Source organism: Anomaloglossus baeobatrachus, chromosome 3, assembly GCF_048569485.1.
Source record: "Anomaloglossus baeobatrachus isolate aAnoBae1 chromosome 3, aAnoBae1.hap1, whole genome shotgun sequence".
NCBI classification, from domain to species: Eukaryota; Metazoa; Chordata; class Amphibia; order Anura; family Aromobatidae; genus Anomaloglossus; species Anomaloglossus baeobatrachus.
In genome coordinates, this window is record NC_134355.1 from 102,522,185 (window position 1) to 102,534,354 (window position 12,170).

The following is a 12,170-nucleotide window of genomic DNA, read 5'->3' on the forward strand; positions in this document are numbered from 1 at the left end:
GCAGGAACACACCAGGCTACTTGCAAAGCCTGAAATAGAGCGAAATACAAAACAGGAGCATGAGCGTATAAATGGTGATGACCTCTGTAGTGCACTGCAAAATTTGTGAAGCTTCAAAAAAAATGGAAGCAAGTATTTCTTGAAACTGAAAGCTACTACAACATTACTCACAGTATTGCAAGCAATTTATGTAACTCATTATACTATCTGATAAAACAAAACAGAATAGTAAGAAATATGCGTAGACGTTATATGCGTGCGGTGACAAGGCTGTGATTAGTGGGGCACTCCTACATTTCAAATTTTCTCAGCAACTAAAGTGCACTGTCTCGTTGCTACAAAACAACTTCTCAATGAATAATTATGATGTTATTGGCAAGGAAGCTAAATAGCAACATGTTCAACTTATGTGGTGGAGGGTAAATAAAACAGACATGACGTCCAACTGCAGCAGAGGACCTTCTCCCTTCCTTGTTCCATGATAGAATGTGGTGGCAAACTAGAACATGATGGCCTCCTCCCTGCTGGTTCATAGGTGTCCCCTGTATGGCTAGTCCTTAGATACCCTATTTTTACAAGTTTATAAACTAACAACAATGACAACTTTGTATACCATTGTAGCAATCGCATAAGAATCTAATAGAGATGAGCAAATCAATTCCCAGGACCTCAATCTATAGCATCCAATGTTATTTTATAATGAATCATTATGGAAAGTGTGTTTTGAAGGAGTTGTCCACTTTTTAGATATTGAAGACACGTCCCTTTAGCTGCATTTACAAGAAAAGATTATTATGAATGAACATTCTTAAGAAAGCTATTTTCACGCTAATGTTTCATTCTAAGCTGGCTGCCGATCACCTAATGAAGAGCAAAATGCCCGCACATCAGGTGAAGGATCTTTTGGATTTCACTGACCGATGTAGTACAGATTGCGCAGTGCACATTGTTTACAGCGGTTTAGTTGTGTAAACAGACTGTTAAAATGACTGCTGATCAGTAAATGTTTACCAATCGGCGGATATTTATTCTGACCAGTCAGTCAGCATAAAAGGCCCCCTAGGATAGGTCATCAATATCAGTTTGATGGGATCGTGAAACCTGCCCCCCCCCCTCCCGCCCCCTCAGATTAGCTCTTATCAGCTCTGGCCGCAGCCCAATGTATATACAGTGTTCGGAGCTGGAACACCACTGCTCAATACACCATGTAGTGGTCAGTGTTGAGAACTGCAGCCCAGCTCTGATACATTTTAATAGGAGCCAAGCTGTTAAAGCACCACTCCAGCATATTATTTTTCACCACTGAATAGGTGCTTTTTATGTAAGGTTCCTGATCCTAGTTTTATACTCCCCCTCCGGCATATTCACCCTCTGTTACCGCCGCTTCCATCAGTCTTCCACAGTTTGTGACCTGCTGGCAGCTCCAGTGTTTTATGGCGTGCACCAAAGGTCACTTTTCAATCCAAGTCTGTGAGAGCCTCGTTCTTGCCCTCATAGAGATCCATTGAGCGCTTGTGACGTAACTTCTGACTTCCAGCAGTCACAAGATGATGCCACTGGAGCAGTGTTGATAAAAGGTGAAGGCGCCGGAGGGTGAGTGTAAAAATATGGTAAGGGAACTTAGATTAAAAGCACCACTCCACTGCTGAAAATAACGTAAACGCTGGAGTTCATTTAGGCTCTGTATACTCATTATATCTGACTCTTCCAGAGCAGAAAACATATGATTGTGAGGATGCAGGTTGTCAGACCCATACTGATCTGATACTGATGACTTATTAAAAGGATAGGTCATCAATATTTTAGTAGTCAGAAAACTTCTATTTAATTTACATTTAGTTAAAATGTATGAACATTAAACTTACATTTTTTTAAATCTAAAATAAAAAGCGAAACAACTTTGAAAATAGTCTATATCAACGATCTCCCATGGTTTTGAGTTTGCAGACCTACTTGTCTATATGATTAGAGACTACCAACACTTTCAGTGTAGGCTGATTCTGCAGTCCTAAACCAATACATTTCATATATTGTCAAAAAATAGAGGGAAAATAGATGGCAAAATGAGACTAAACAAGGTTTGTTTGTAGCGTCTTAATTTAAAGCCACATAGGTCTGCAGAGGAGCTGCAGACACTGACTATTTGTGAAGTTGCATGTTTTAGATGCAGTGGGACAATAAAAAAAATGCATTGGATTTAGCATTTTAAGGGAATTTATTGGCACCCTCAAAAGGTAACAAGGAGAGCAGCATATATACTTATATGCAGGTTGCACGACTATGTAATGCAAGTTTGAACACCCCCAGTGCTGTGGCCAAAGGTTCCCAGTGGGTGGATTCTTCATATGCAACGCCAAAGTCTCCACACTGAACTCTTCCCAAACACTCCCCTTTACTCTGACTGATGGCCATAACATCTAATGGGGACACAGCTAGAGCCATCTCTTTGTACCACTGTCAGTTTTTTGGGGTGAAAAGTGCTTATAGACTCCCATTAGAAGATAAACATCTGCACACATACAGTGCAATGGACCGTGGAGCATTAATAACAAAAATAAAAATATACTAGATATAAACACATTAAATGCTGTCAAACCATTGCTTCCTGACAAATGGATGACCAAAAAGCAAACAGCACCAATACTTCTCAAAAAAAAGAAAAGGCAGTCTACCTCCAAAGGGATTGATTTTCCGAATCATTCTGGAATGTATGGCTTCTTTCACTTCCCTTTTTCGAACACACTGAATGCCCAAATTCTGAAAGCTAAAAAGAAAACACAATCAATCTCGGGACATTGGGTCACCGAACCATCCTTTATAGCTATGAAGTAAGAAAAATTAAATAGTAATTAGTCAGCGCCTTTTCATTCACTGTCACAGGAAAATTCTTTTGCATCCAACACGGTTCCTCCTAACCACACAGCACCCAATTATAAGCTGTTGAGTGGTACCATATTGCATTGTCAGGAAATTACTAATGTGAGGTTCTATTTTATCACCTTTTTGTTATAGAGTTAATCAGGTATTAATGTGGGAAAGGAGAGGCTATTTTACATACAGGCCATCCATGTGGTCCCTCAACCAAAGTATGGTGGGCTGTTAAGTTTGGAGAAGTAAACTCATTAGCTTGTAGTGTTAATATGACTGCTAAATGAATGTCCCAGTTTTAAGATATCTATCTCTGGGACATATTCAAATTGTCTCTTCAGGGAGGAAGGAGACAAACTCAGGTGCCACCTATTGGAAGTAGCAATCCTAAAAGTCAAAAGTAGCCCTTTAATGAGCCTTTTCATATGACTTAGGATTTATGCCAGATCAGAACCTCAATCTGCATACATGGTGTTTCGGGGTGACTGCCCCTCATCAGTGCAAAGTATGAGATCTGATCTGGCTGTATGAGAAGCTATAGTGGGGTCTAAGCGGAAAACCTTTCTCCTTGCGGAGACTGACAAACCAATCTGGCTGCTAATGAGGAGTTTTATAGCTGCAGTGCTCCTCTAGGAAATATTCAAATTGTCTCTTCAGGGAAGAAGGGGACAAACTCTAGCGCCACCTTATCTCTGGGACATATTCTCTTTCAACATTTCCAGTAGCATATAAATCCACAAAATGGTTATTTGAGATTAGACAAATGTCTGTTGTTTTTTTTTTTGTCTGATTGTGCAGTACAATACAACATTAACCCACTTCATTACTTAAAATAGGTGAATCAGTAAAATTAGGCAATTCTCCCTATGACTCTTCAGTTTTAGAGACAGGAAGGGATATTGCATCTAGGAAATGTACATACCATAAAACTCTTCGGTCAGCACCAAATTCAGTTTCGTAATATCCATCTCTGCAGTCTTTTCCAACCAGATCATGGGGATGTGGTCTGTAAGGTTCATTTTTTGTGACTAAGGTTACTCTCACTTTGCCTTTAGAAGTGTGATTTAAATTTTGAAGCTGCAAGTAACAAAAAAGAGAAGCACATGAAATTTTCCTTAGTACCTCTGGCAGAAGGTTTTAAAGGGAACATGTCAGGCCCCTATGCCCTTTAACCCAGCAGCAGTCATACCTGTATACCCAAATTCCCTCCATAACCAGCCCTGTATAACGCTATTCACTAAAATTAATGTTTAAAAAAAATGTTTTCCAGCAGCTGGTGGTGACACCAGCTCATGGAAATCATGTTATTACACCCAAAGGGACATGATGACATAGAAAGAGGGCCGACTAGTCCGGGGAACTAATGCCCATGTGACTAGTCAAGGCCCTATTTAGCATAGGGAGAGCAAGGTTTATAAGTCGTTTTTTGAACATTCATATTAGTGAATGGCGTTATACAAGGCTGGTTAGGCAGGGAATATGGGCATACAGCTTACAACGCTGCTGGGTTGGGGACCTGCCAAGTTTTCTTTAATAATTTAGTTTATAATAATACTATTATTTATTTCCTTTACTTGCTTATATAGCTCTATAATATTCTACAACACTTTCCAGACATCATTTTATGATAATAATCTTAAGGATATTGCAAATAAATAATATTTAAGTGGATATCCAACTTTTACCAAAAAGTAAATTTTTTATTTAAAATTCGGGTTTGTTTAAAGGGAATCTATCATCAGGTAGCAGCATAATGTAGAGACGTAGAATATGATTCCAGCAATGTGACATGTACTGGGCTGTGTGAGGTAAATCCGGAGATATGACGATAAATCATGATATTCAAGTATGTCAGGAAGCCCTCTCCTGGTGTCACCCCCCCTTTCCTTCACACAACTGGTTTAGCAACAAATCCCATGGCCATGTCCTGTGATATGGAAATTAGGTGATGTGGGAACAAAGGACACAGGATGACTCCCTGCCGTCACCCTGTAACAAGAGTTGTATCTCATTACAAGGCTATGGAAATAGCCAGACAGAACGACTCCAGTAAAAAATGGTTCATATCTCGCAAGCCATATTTCCGATAAATATGGCAACCATAAAAATGGTGTCTCCGCATGTGGACGATGCCGGCACCCCCTTTTTATGGGAGCAGGACATTGGGAAATGCCCCAGGCGTGATATCAGCCAATGGGGAACTGGCAGACAGGTCATGAGTCCCCTCGTTCTGTAGCTAAATTCATAACTGTCACAATGAGAGCATTGGCGTCTGCCTACGACGCTCCCAGGCAAAGTTATGGCCAATATCCCCTTTGCTGGATAATTCTGATCCATGCAGGGGGAGTGGCAGTGCTTCCCTGTGAGGTCACTAAGGTAGGAGGGGACCTGGATCTGCCCAGGTTGATAACCCTACTTCGGCCATTTTCCAGGGTTCTTCTGCTCGGGGGCCTGGTTGGGAAAGACCTGTGAGGGAGTTCCTGGAAACCTGGTCTACAGCGCCCCCCTGTGGCCAGACGCAACAAGGTAACTGCTGGAACTGTGTATGCCTGTTTGTAACCCATGCTTTGATTGTAACTGTACTCTGACATAACTGTATATTCTGTAGATTCCCTATTGTATATATTGTAGTTCTAGTGTGCTTTAGGCTGATTAAATTATATAATTAATCTTGGGCTGCTCTGTTATCTCGATCTTGAATCCCACGTCTGTGTGTTCGGCTAATAGTTACCGTAAATCGGTTGGTGGCAGCGAATTGTGCCAAGGATTATTGTGGGGAGGCCAGTGAGATTCGGGGAGATTTTATATATTCCGCCCGCGGAGGTCGGGGGAATATATACCTTACTCTCACCGGGGACCCTTCAATAATCGGCATAAGTAGTATAGCGGCCTCCTTGCTTATGGTCGGGCAATTCCATAATTGGCCTGACTATAAGAGGGGCGCTAGAGAGCGCGTCCCGTGCTCTGTCTGTCGGTCGGGAGGTATAAAGGAGGGGTGACCCCCACTTGTTACCCCCCGATTGTGACGTACTGGTAGCCAGCGCGGGGGATTTTTGAGTGACCCCCCCGGTGGTTTGTGACATATTGGTGGCATAGCGGTGGGATCGAGATAATAGTGTGTGTGAGTGTGAGACCCATACTCCCAGACACTAAAGACTGCCTGCAGCAGCTGTGGCTGCTGGGGTCTTCAGACTAGCTCAACACTAGAGTGTCAGAGTGCAGATACTGTAAGGTGTGTGGAGGCATCAGGTGTCAGTTCTGTGTCAGTGACCAAAAGTCTGCAAGAATGGCTGATGGCACCAGGAGCAGAGCTATGCAACTGGCCAATGCTAAGGCAGGAGCCGAAGAGAGGGAGGACGGTGCTGTGGACAGCAATGAGGAGGTTGCCCACGAGTCCTCCAGGAGCTCGACGCCAGAAAACCGTTCTGCCGAGGACATTGCGCAACCTGGCACTGCTGGACAAGATGAGGAGGAGCTCACCCAAGGTTCCTCAACGAGCCAGATGCCAGCCCTCCGCTCTGAAAGGGACAGTGAATCGCCTAGCTCTGCAGCGGGCCGCAGATCACCACGTGCCATTCCACCGAGCCTGGGAGGCTCGGATAGCCTTCTTCAAATGGCTATGGCCCTTCTCCAGGCTGGAGACCAGAAGGGCTACAAGGAACTCCTGGCAGAGCGCAGGGCAGAGCGGCACGCAGAGCGTGAGGCTGCGGAGCGAGAGCGGCAGGCAGCGCGTGAAGAGCGAGAGCGACAGGCAGACCGTGACTACCAGCTGCAGCTAGCTCAGCTCCGGCCCTCATCAGCCACATGTGACCTTCGAGACACCAAACTTCCAAAGGTCCGTGTTGAGGACTTCCCAGTGCTGGAGAAGGATGGAGACTTGGACTCTTTCTTGACTGCTTTTGAACGGACTTGCTTGCAGCACCATCTGGACAAGGACCAGTGGGCCAAATACCTGACCCCCCGTTTAAGGGGTAAGGCCCTGGATGTCCTTGGGGACTTGCCTGCTGAGGCAGATCAGGGCTACGACACCATCAAGCGGGCCCTGATCCAACAGTACAACCTCACTCCAGAGTCCTACCGCAAGAAGTTCCGGAGCCTACAGAAGGGACCAAAGGACTCCTGGGCTGACCACCGGCAGGCACTTGCCCGAGCTGCCGACCACTGGACCCAAGGCCTGCAGCTTTCCACCGGACCGGAGATCCTGGACTTGTTCATCACGGAGCAACTCTTGTGGAACTGCCCTGAGGATCTCCGCCAGTTCATCCGAGACCAGAAGCCAAAGGGGTCCACGGCTACAGCTGCCCTTGCCGATGACTACACCAACAACCGGGCCCCTGAGGCCAGGAGAGCGGCCACCAGCAGCACCTGGAGAGGGGGTAAGATGAATTCTGCGACTGCCCCACCTGCCCCTAGACTGCAGGGGGTGTCCCCCTCAACTCCCCTCTCCAGGCCCGTGGCGGAACCAAGACGGTGCCACCAGTGCAACCTACCTGGACACTTCAAGGCCATGTGCCCTCAGCGTCCCAAGGCCCCGGCTCCGTCCCCGTCCCAAGGGCCGCCCAAGGTGTATTGTGTGGGTGGGGGTGGTGGTAGGTCCCTGGACAGCTTCCAACCTGTCACCGTCGGCCGGTCTGTGACCATAGGACTGCGAGACAGCGCCTCGGAGGTGACTCTGGTGCGGCCTGAGATGGTGTCCCCCCAAGACTTGATCCCTGGAAAAACCCTCGCTGTCTCCGGGATTGGAGGCACTGACCCGGCGCTGCCTGTTGCTGACATTTATGTGGACTGGGGCGCAGGGCGAGGGGTGAGGGAGGTGGGGGTAACTGATCGGATCCCCGCAAACGTGCTACTTGGGACAGATTTGGGGCAGATAACCTCCCAGTTTGGGCCCCAACCAAGGGCTGAACCTTCAGCCAGTGCTGACATGCCTCCTGACAATGTTAATGTGTTATCTATGAATGATGTAAGGGAGGAGGGAGTGAACTCTGATATTTCTGCTTGCATAGACACCATAGACACACACACAGCTGCCGCTGTGACAGGGGAGGGGGTCAGAGAAAGGTGTGACAATGCCTCTACAAGTAACCAGCCTGTGAGCTGGGATCTGTTGCCCTCTGCAGGGATAAGCAGAGAGCAGGGTGCTGCAGGGGGAGGACCAGTGTGTGGGGTGGGGGCTACCACAGCAAATGTGGGGTCCCCAGAGATTTCACAGCGGGGTTCTGTTGCTGCAGGAGGGGAACAGGCAGGTGAGATTGGGGCCGGTCCAGGAGCGGAAGTGCTCCCAGGTAAGATCTCGGTGCATGGTTCCCCCACAACCGGGGTGTCAGGAAGCCAGGTAGGTCTGCCTGAACCGGCGACTTGGTCAGGAACGGAGGAGGAGCAGGCACGACCCACGGTCGCAGCGGCTGTGGCCGCTGTCACCCGCAGTGGGAGTGCTGGAAGCCAAGGGGCCTCCCGGAGGTCCGATAGCTCTTCCCCTTCTGACCAAGTGGCAGCCGAGTCAGGTGGAGGCCAGGACACAGGTCCCGGGGTACTGACTGAAGATGTGACAGTCTCGTCGATTCTGGCCACATCTAGTCAGGGGTTTCAGGCAGCGTTAGAAGCTGACGACAGCCTGAAAGCTCTTAAGGAGCAGGCGGCACAGCCTCCCTCGGACTCGGACCCGGAGCGAGTGGTCTGGGACCAAGGACGGCTGTACCGGGCCACGGTCCAGCAGGGTTCACCGGAGGCGTGGCCCAGGGACCGACAGTTGGTGGTACCCTATCCGTTCCGGACGGAGTTGTTGCGGATCGCACATGAGATTCCGATGGCCGGACACCTAGGGATCGCTAAGACCAAGGCCAGGTTAAACCAGCATTTCTACTGGCCAAAAATGGGGGCCGATGTGGCTGCCTACTGCCGTTCGTGTGAAACCTGTCAGAGAGTGGGGAAGGCGGGGCCACACCCCAAAGCCCCACTAGTATCTCTGCCAATCATCGATGAGCCTTTCAGGAGGGTGGCTGTGGATCTGGTCGGCCCGCTGGCCATCCCCAGCAGCTCCGGGAAACGCTTCATACTGACGGTAGTGGACTATGCCACCCGGTACCCAGAAGCAGTGGCCTTGTCGTCCATTCGGGCTGACAAGGTGGCCACCGCATTGCTGGAGATTTTCTCCCGAGTGGGTTTTCCCCAGGAAATGCTCACTGACCGGGGGACCCAATTCATGTCCCAGCTGATGGAGGCCCTCTGTAAGCAAGTCCAGGTGCGACATCTGGTGGCCAGCCCGTACCATCCACAGACTAATGGCCTGTGCGAGCGGTTCAATGGCACCTTAAAGCAGATGCTTAAGATGTTGGTCGACTCCCATGGGCGTGACTGGGAGCGGTATCTCCCACACCTGTTATTTGCTTACCGGGAGGTTCCACAGGCCTCAACAGGATTCTCACCGTTTGAGCTCCTGTACGGGCGACGTGTGCGAGGCCCCCTGGCTCTGGTGAAAGAGGCTTGGGAAGGGGATTTGGCCACCCCTGGAGTGTCGGTTATCGAGTATGTCATGCGCTTCCGGGACAAAATGCAGGCCTTGACGCAACTGGTACACGACAATATGGCTCAAGCCCAGGCCGATCAGAAGCGTTGGTACGACCAGAACGCTTGTGAGAGGACCTACCAAGTGGGTCAAAAGGTGTGGGTACTGGTCCCCGTACCACAGGACAAGCTTCAGGCAGCCTGGGAAGGCCCATACCTCGTGTACCAGCAGCTCAACCCTGTAACGTACCTGGTCACCCTGGACCCTGCCCGTGGAAGGCGGAAGCCCTTCCATGTGAACATGATGAAGGCACATCAGGAGCGGGAGGCATGTGCGCTCCCCGTGTGCAACCTGCCCGAGGAGGGAGAAGCGGAAACCCTCTTGGATATGCTAGCCCAGGTTAGGGCAGGCGGATCCATTGAGGATGTGGAGGTTGGCCACCAGCTCTTGGAGGACCAACGGTCCCAGCGGTGGGCCACCCTACACCCCTTCCGGGGGTTGTTTACCAACCAGCCCGGAAGGACTGACTTGGCTGTCCATCACGTGGACACTGGGGATCATCCCCCGATCCGGCGTTCAGCATATCGGGTCTCCCTGGAGGTGCAGCAACACATGCGCCAGGAGATTGACGAGATGCTGAAGCTGGGGGTGATCCAGGCATCCAACAGCGCTTGGGCCTCGCCTGTAGTCCTCGTCCCTAAGAAGGACCGAACCACTCGGTTCTGCGTGGACTACAGGGGGCTCAATGCGGTCACGGTCGCCGATGCGTACCCAATGCCACGCATCGATGACCTGCTCGATCAGTTGGCCGGGGCTCAGTACCTGACCATCATGGATCTGAGCCGGGGATATTGGCAGATCCCCCTGACTCACAAGGCCAGGGAACGCTCTGCCTTTATTACCCCATTTGGACTGTACGAGTCCACGGTGATGCCATTCGGGATGAGGAATGCCCCTGCCACTTTCCAGCGGATGGTCAACACCCTGCTCAAGGGACTTGAAGGGTACGCGGCCGCGTACCTGGATGACATTGCCGTCTTCAGTCCCACCTGGGAGGACCACCTAGAGCATCTAGCACAGGTGCTCAGGCGGATCCACCGGGCAGGTTTGACCATCAAGCCGGGAAAGTGTCAGCTGGCCATGAGCGAGGTCCAGTACCTCGGTCACCGGGTAGGTGGGAGAACACTGAAGCCCGAGCCTGAGAAAGTGGAGGCCATCGCATCCTGGCCCACCCCCAGGACCAAGAAGCAGGTGATGTCCTTCTTGGGGACCGCTGGGTACTATAGGAGGTTTGTTCCATGCTATAGTAGCCTGGCAAAGCCCTTGACGGACCTCACCAAGAAGAAGCTGCCCTCTGCAGTCGATTGGACAATGGACTGCGAGACAGCCTTCCGGGCCCTAAAGGACGCCCTGTCCAGCCCGCCCGTGCTACAGGCAGCCGACTTCACGCGGCCGTTTGTAGTACAGACCGACGCCAGTGACTTCGGCCTCGGTGCGGTGCTCAGCCAGGTGGACTCTGCGAGCCAAGAGCACCCAGTCTTGTACCTGAGCAGGAAGCTGTTACCAAGGGAAGTTGCCTATTCCACGATGGAGAAGGAGTGCCTGGCCATAGTGTGGGCCCTGCAGCGTCTGCAACCCTATCTATACGGGCGCCACTTCATCGTGGAGACGGACCACAATCCCCTCAGCTGGTTGCACACCGTCTCTGGGACGAATGGGCGATTGTTGCGATGGAGCCTTGCGCTCCAGCAATACAACTTCACCATTCGCCACAAAAGGGGCCGTGACCACGGTAACGCAGACGGGCTGTCCCGACAAGGAGAGGTCGCGGACGGGCGCACGGGGGAACACCGGAGTGTGCTGCCCCCTAGCGCCCTCAAAAGGGGGGAGGTGTGAGGTAAATCCGGAGATATGACGATAAATCATGATATTCAAGTATGTCAGGAAGCCCTCTCCTGGTGTCACCCCCCCTTTCCTTCACACAACTGGTTTAGCAACAAATCCCATGGCCATGTCCTGTGATATGGAAATTAGGTGATGTGGGAACAAAGGACACAGGATGACTCCCTGCCGTCACCCTGTAACAAGAGTTGTATCTCATTACAAGGCTATGGAAATAGCCAGACAGAACGACTCCAGTAAAAAATGGTTCATATCTCGCAAGCCATATTTCCGATAAATATGGCAACCATAAAAATGGTGTCTCCGCATGTGGACGATGCCGGCACCCCCTTTTTATGGGAGCAGGACATTGGGAAATGCCCCAGGCGTGATATCAGCCAATGGGGAACTGGCAGACAGGTCATGAGTCCCCTCGTTCTGTAGCTAAATTCATAACTGTCACAATGAGAGCATTGGCGTCTGCCTACGACGCTCCCAGGCAAAGTTATGGCCAATATCCCCTTTGCTGGATAATTCTGATCCATGCAGGGGGAGTGGCAGTGCTTCCCTGTGAGGTCACTAAGGTAGGAGGGGACCTGGATCTGCCCAGGTTGATAACCCTACTTCGGCCATTTTCCAGGGTTCTTCTGCTCGGGGGCCTGGTTGGGAAAGACCTGTGAGGGAGTTCCTGGAAACCTGGTCTACAGCGCCCCCCTGTGGCCAGACGCAACAAGGTAACTGCTGGAACTGTGTATGCCTGTTTGTAACCCATGCTTTGATTGTAACTGTACTCTGACATAACTGTATATTCTGTAGATTCCCTATTGTATATATTGTAGTTCTAGTGTGCTTTAGGCTGATTAAATTATATAATTAATCTTGGGCTGCTCTGTTATCTCGATCTTGAATCCCACGT

General features: G+C 49.9%; 1 protein-coding gene across 1 annotated transcript in view; it reads right to left on the bottom strand.

Moving 5' to 3' along the window:
• The window catches only part of REL (REL proto-oncogene, NF-kB subunit), an 81,006-nt gene that overhangs the window by 38,021 nt on the left and 30,815 nt on the right, over positions 1 to 12,170 (bottom strand). Inside the window, exons 4-5 of the mRNA XM_075339360.1 lie at positions 3,791 to 3,945; positions 2,673 to 2,764 (exon numbers count right to left, since the gene is read on the bottom strand). Coding sequence (XP_075195475.1) covers positions 2,673 to 2,764; positions 3,791 to 3,945 — 247 coding nt within the window. The remainder of the gene's footprint in view (positions 1 to 2,672; positions 2,765 to 3,790; positions 3,946 to 12,170) is intronic.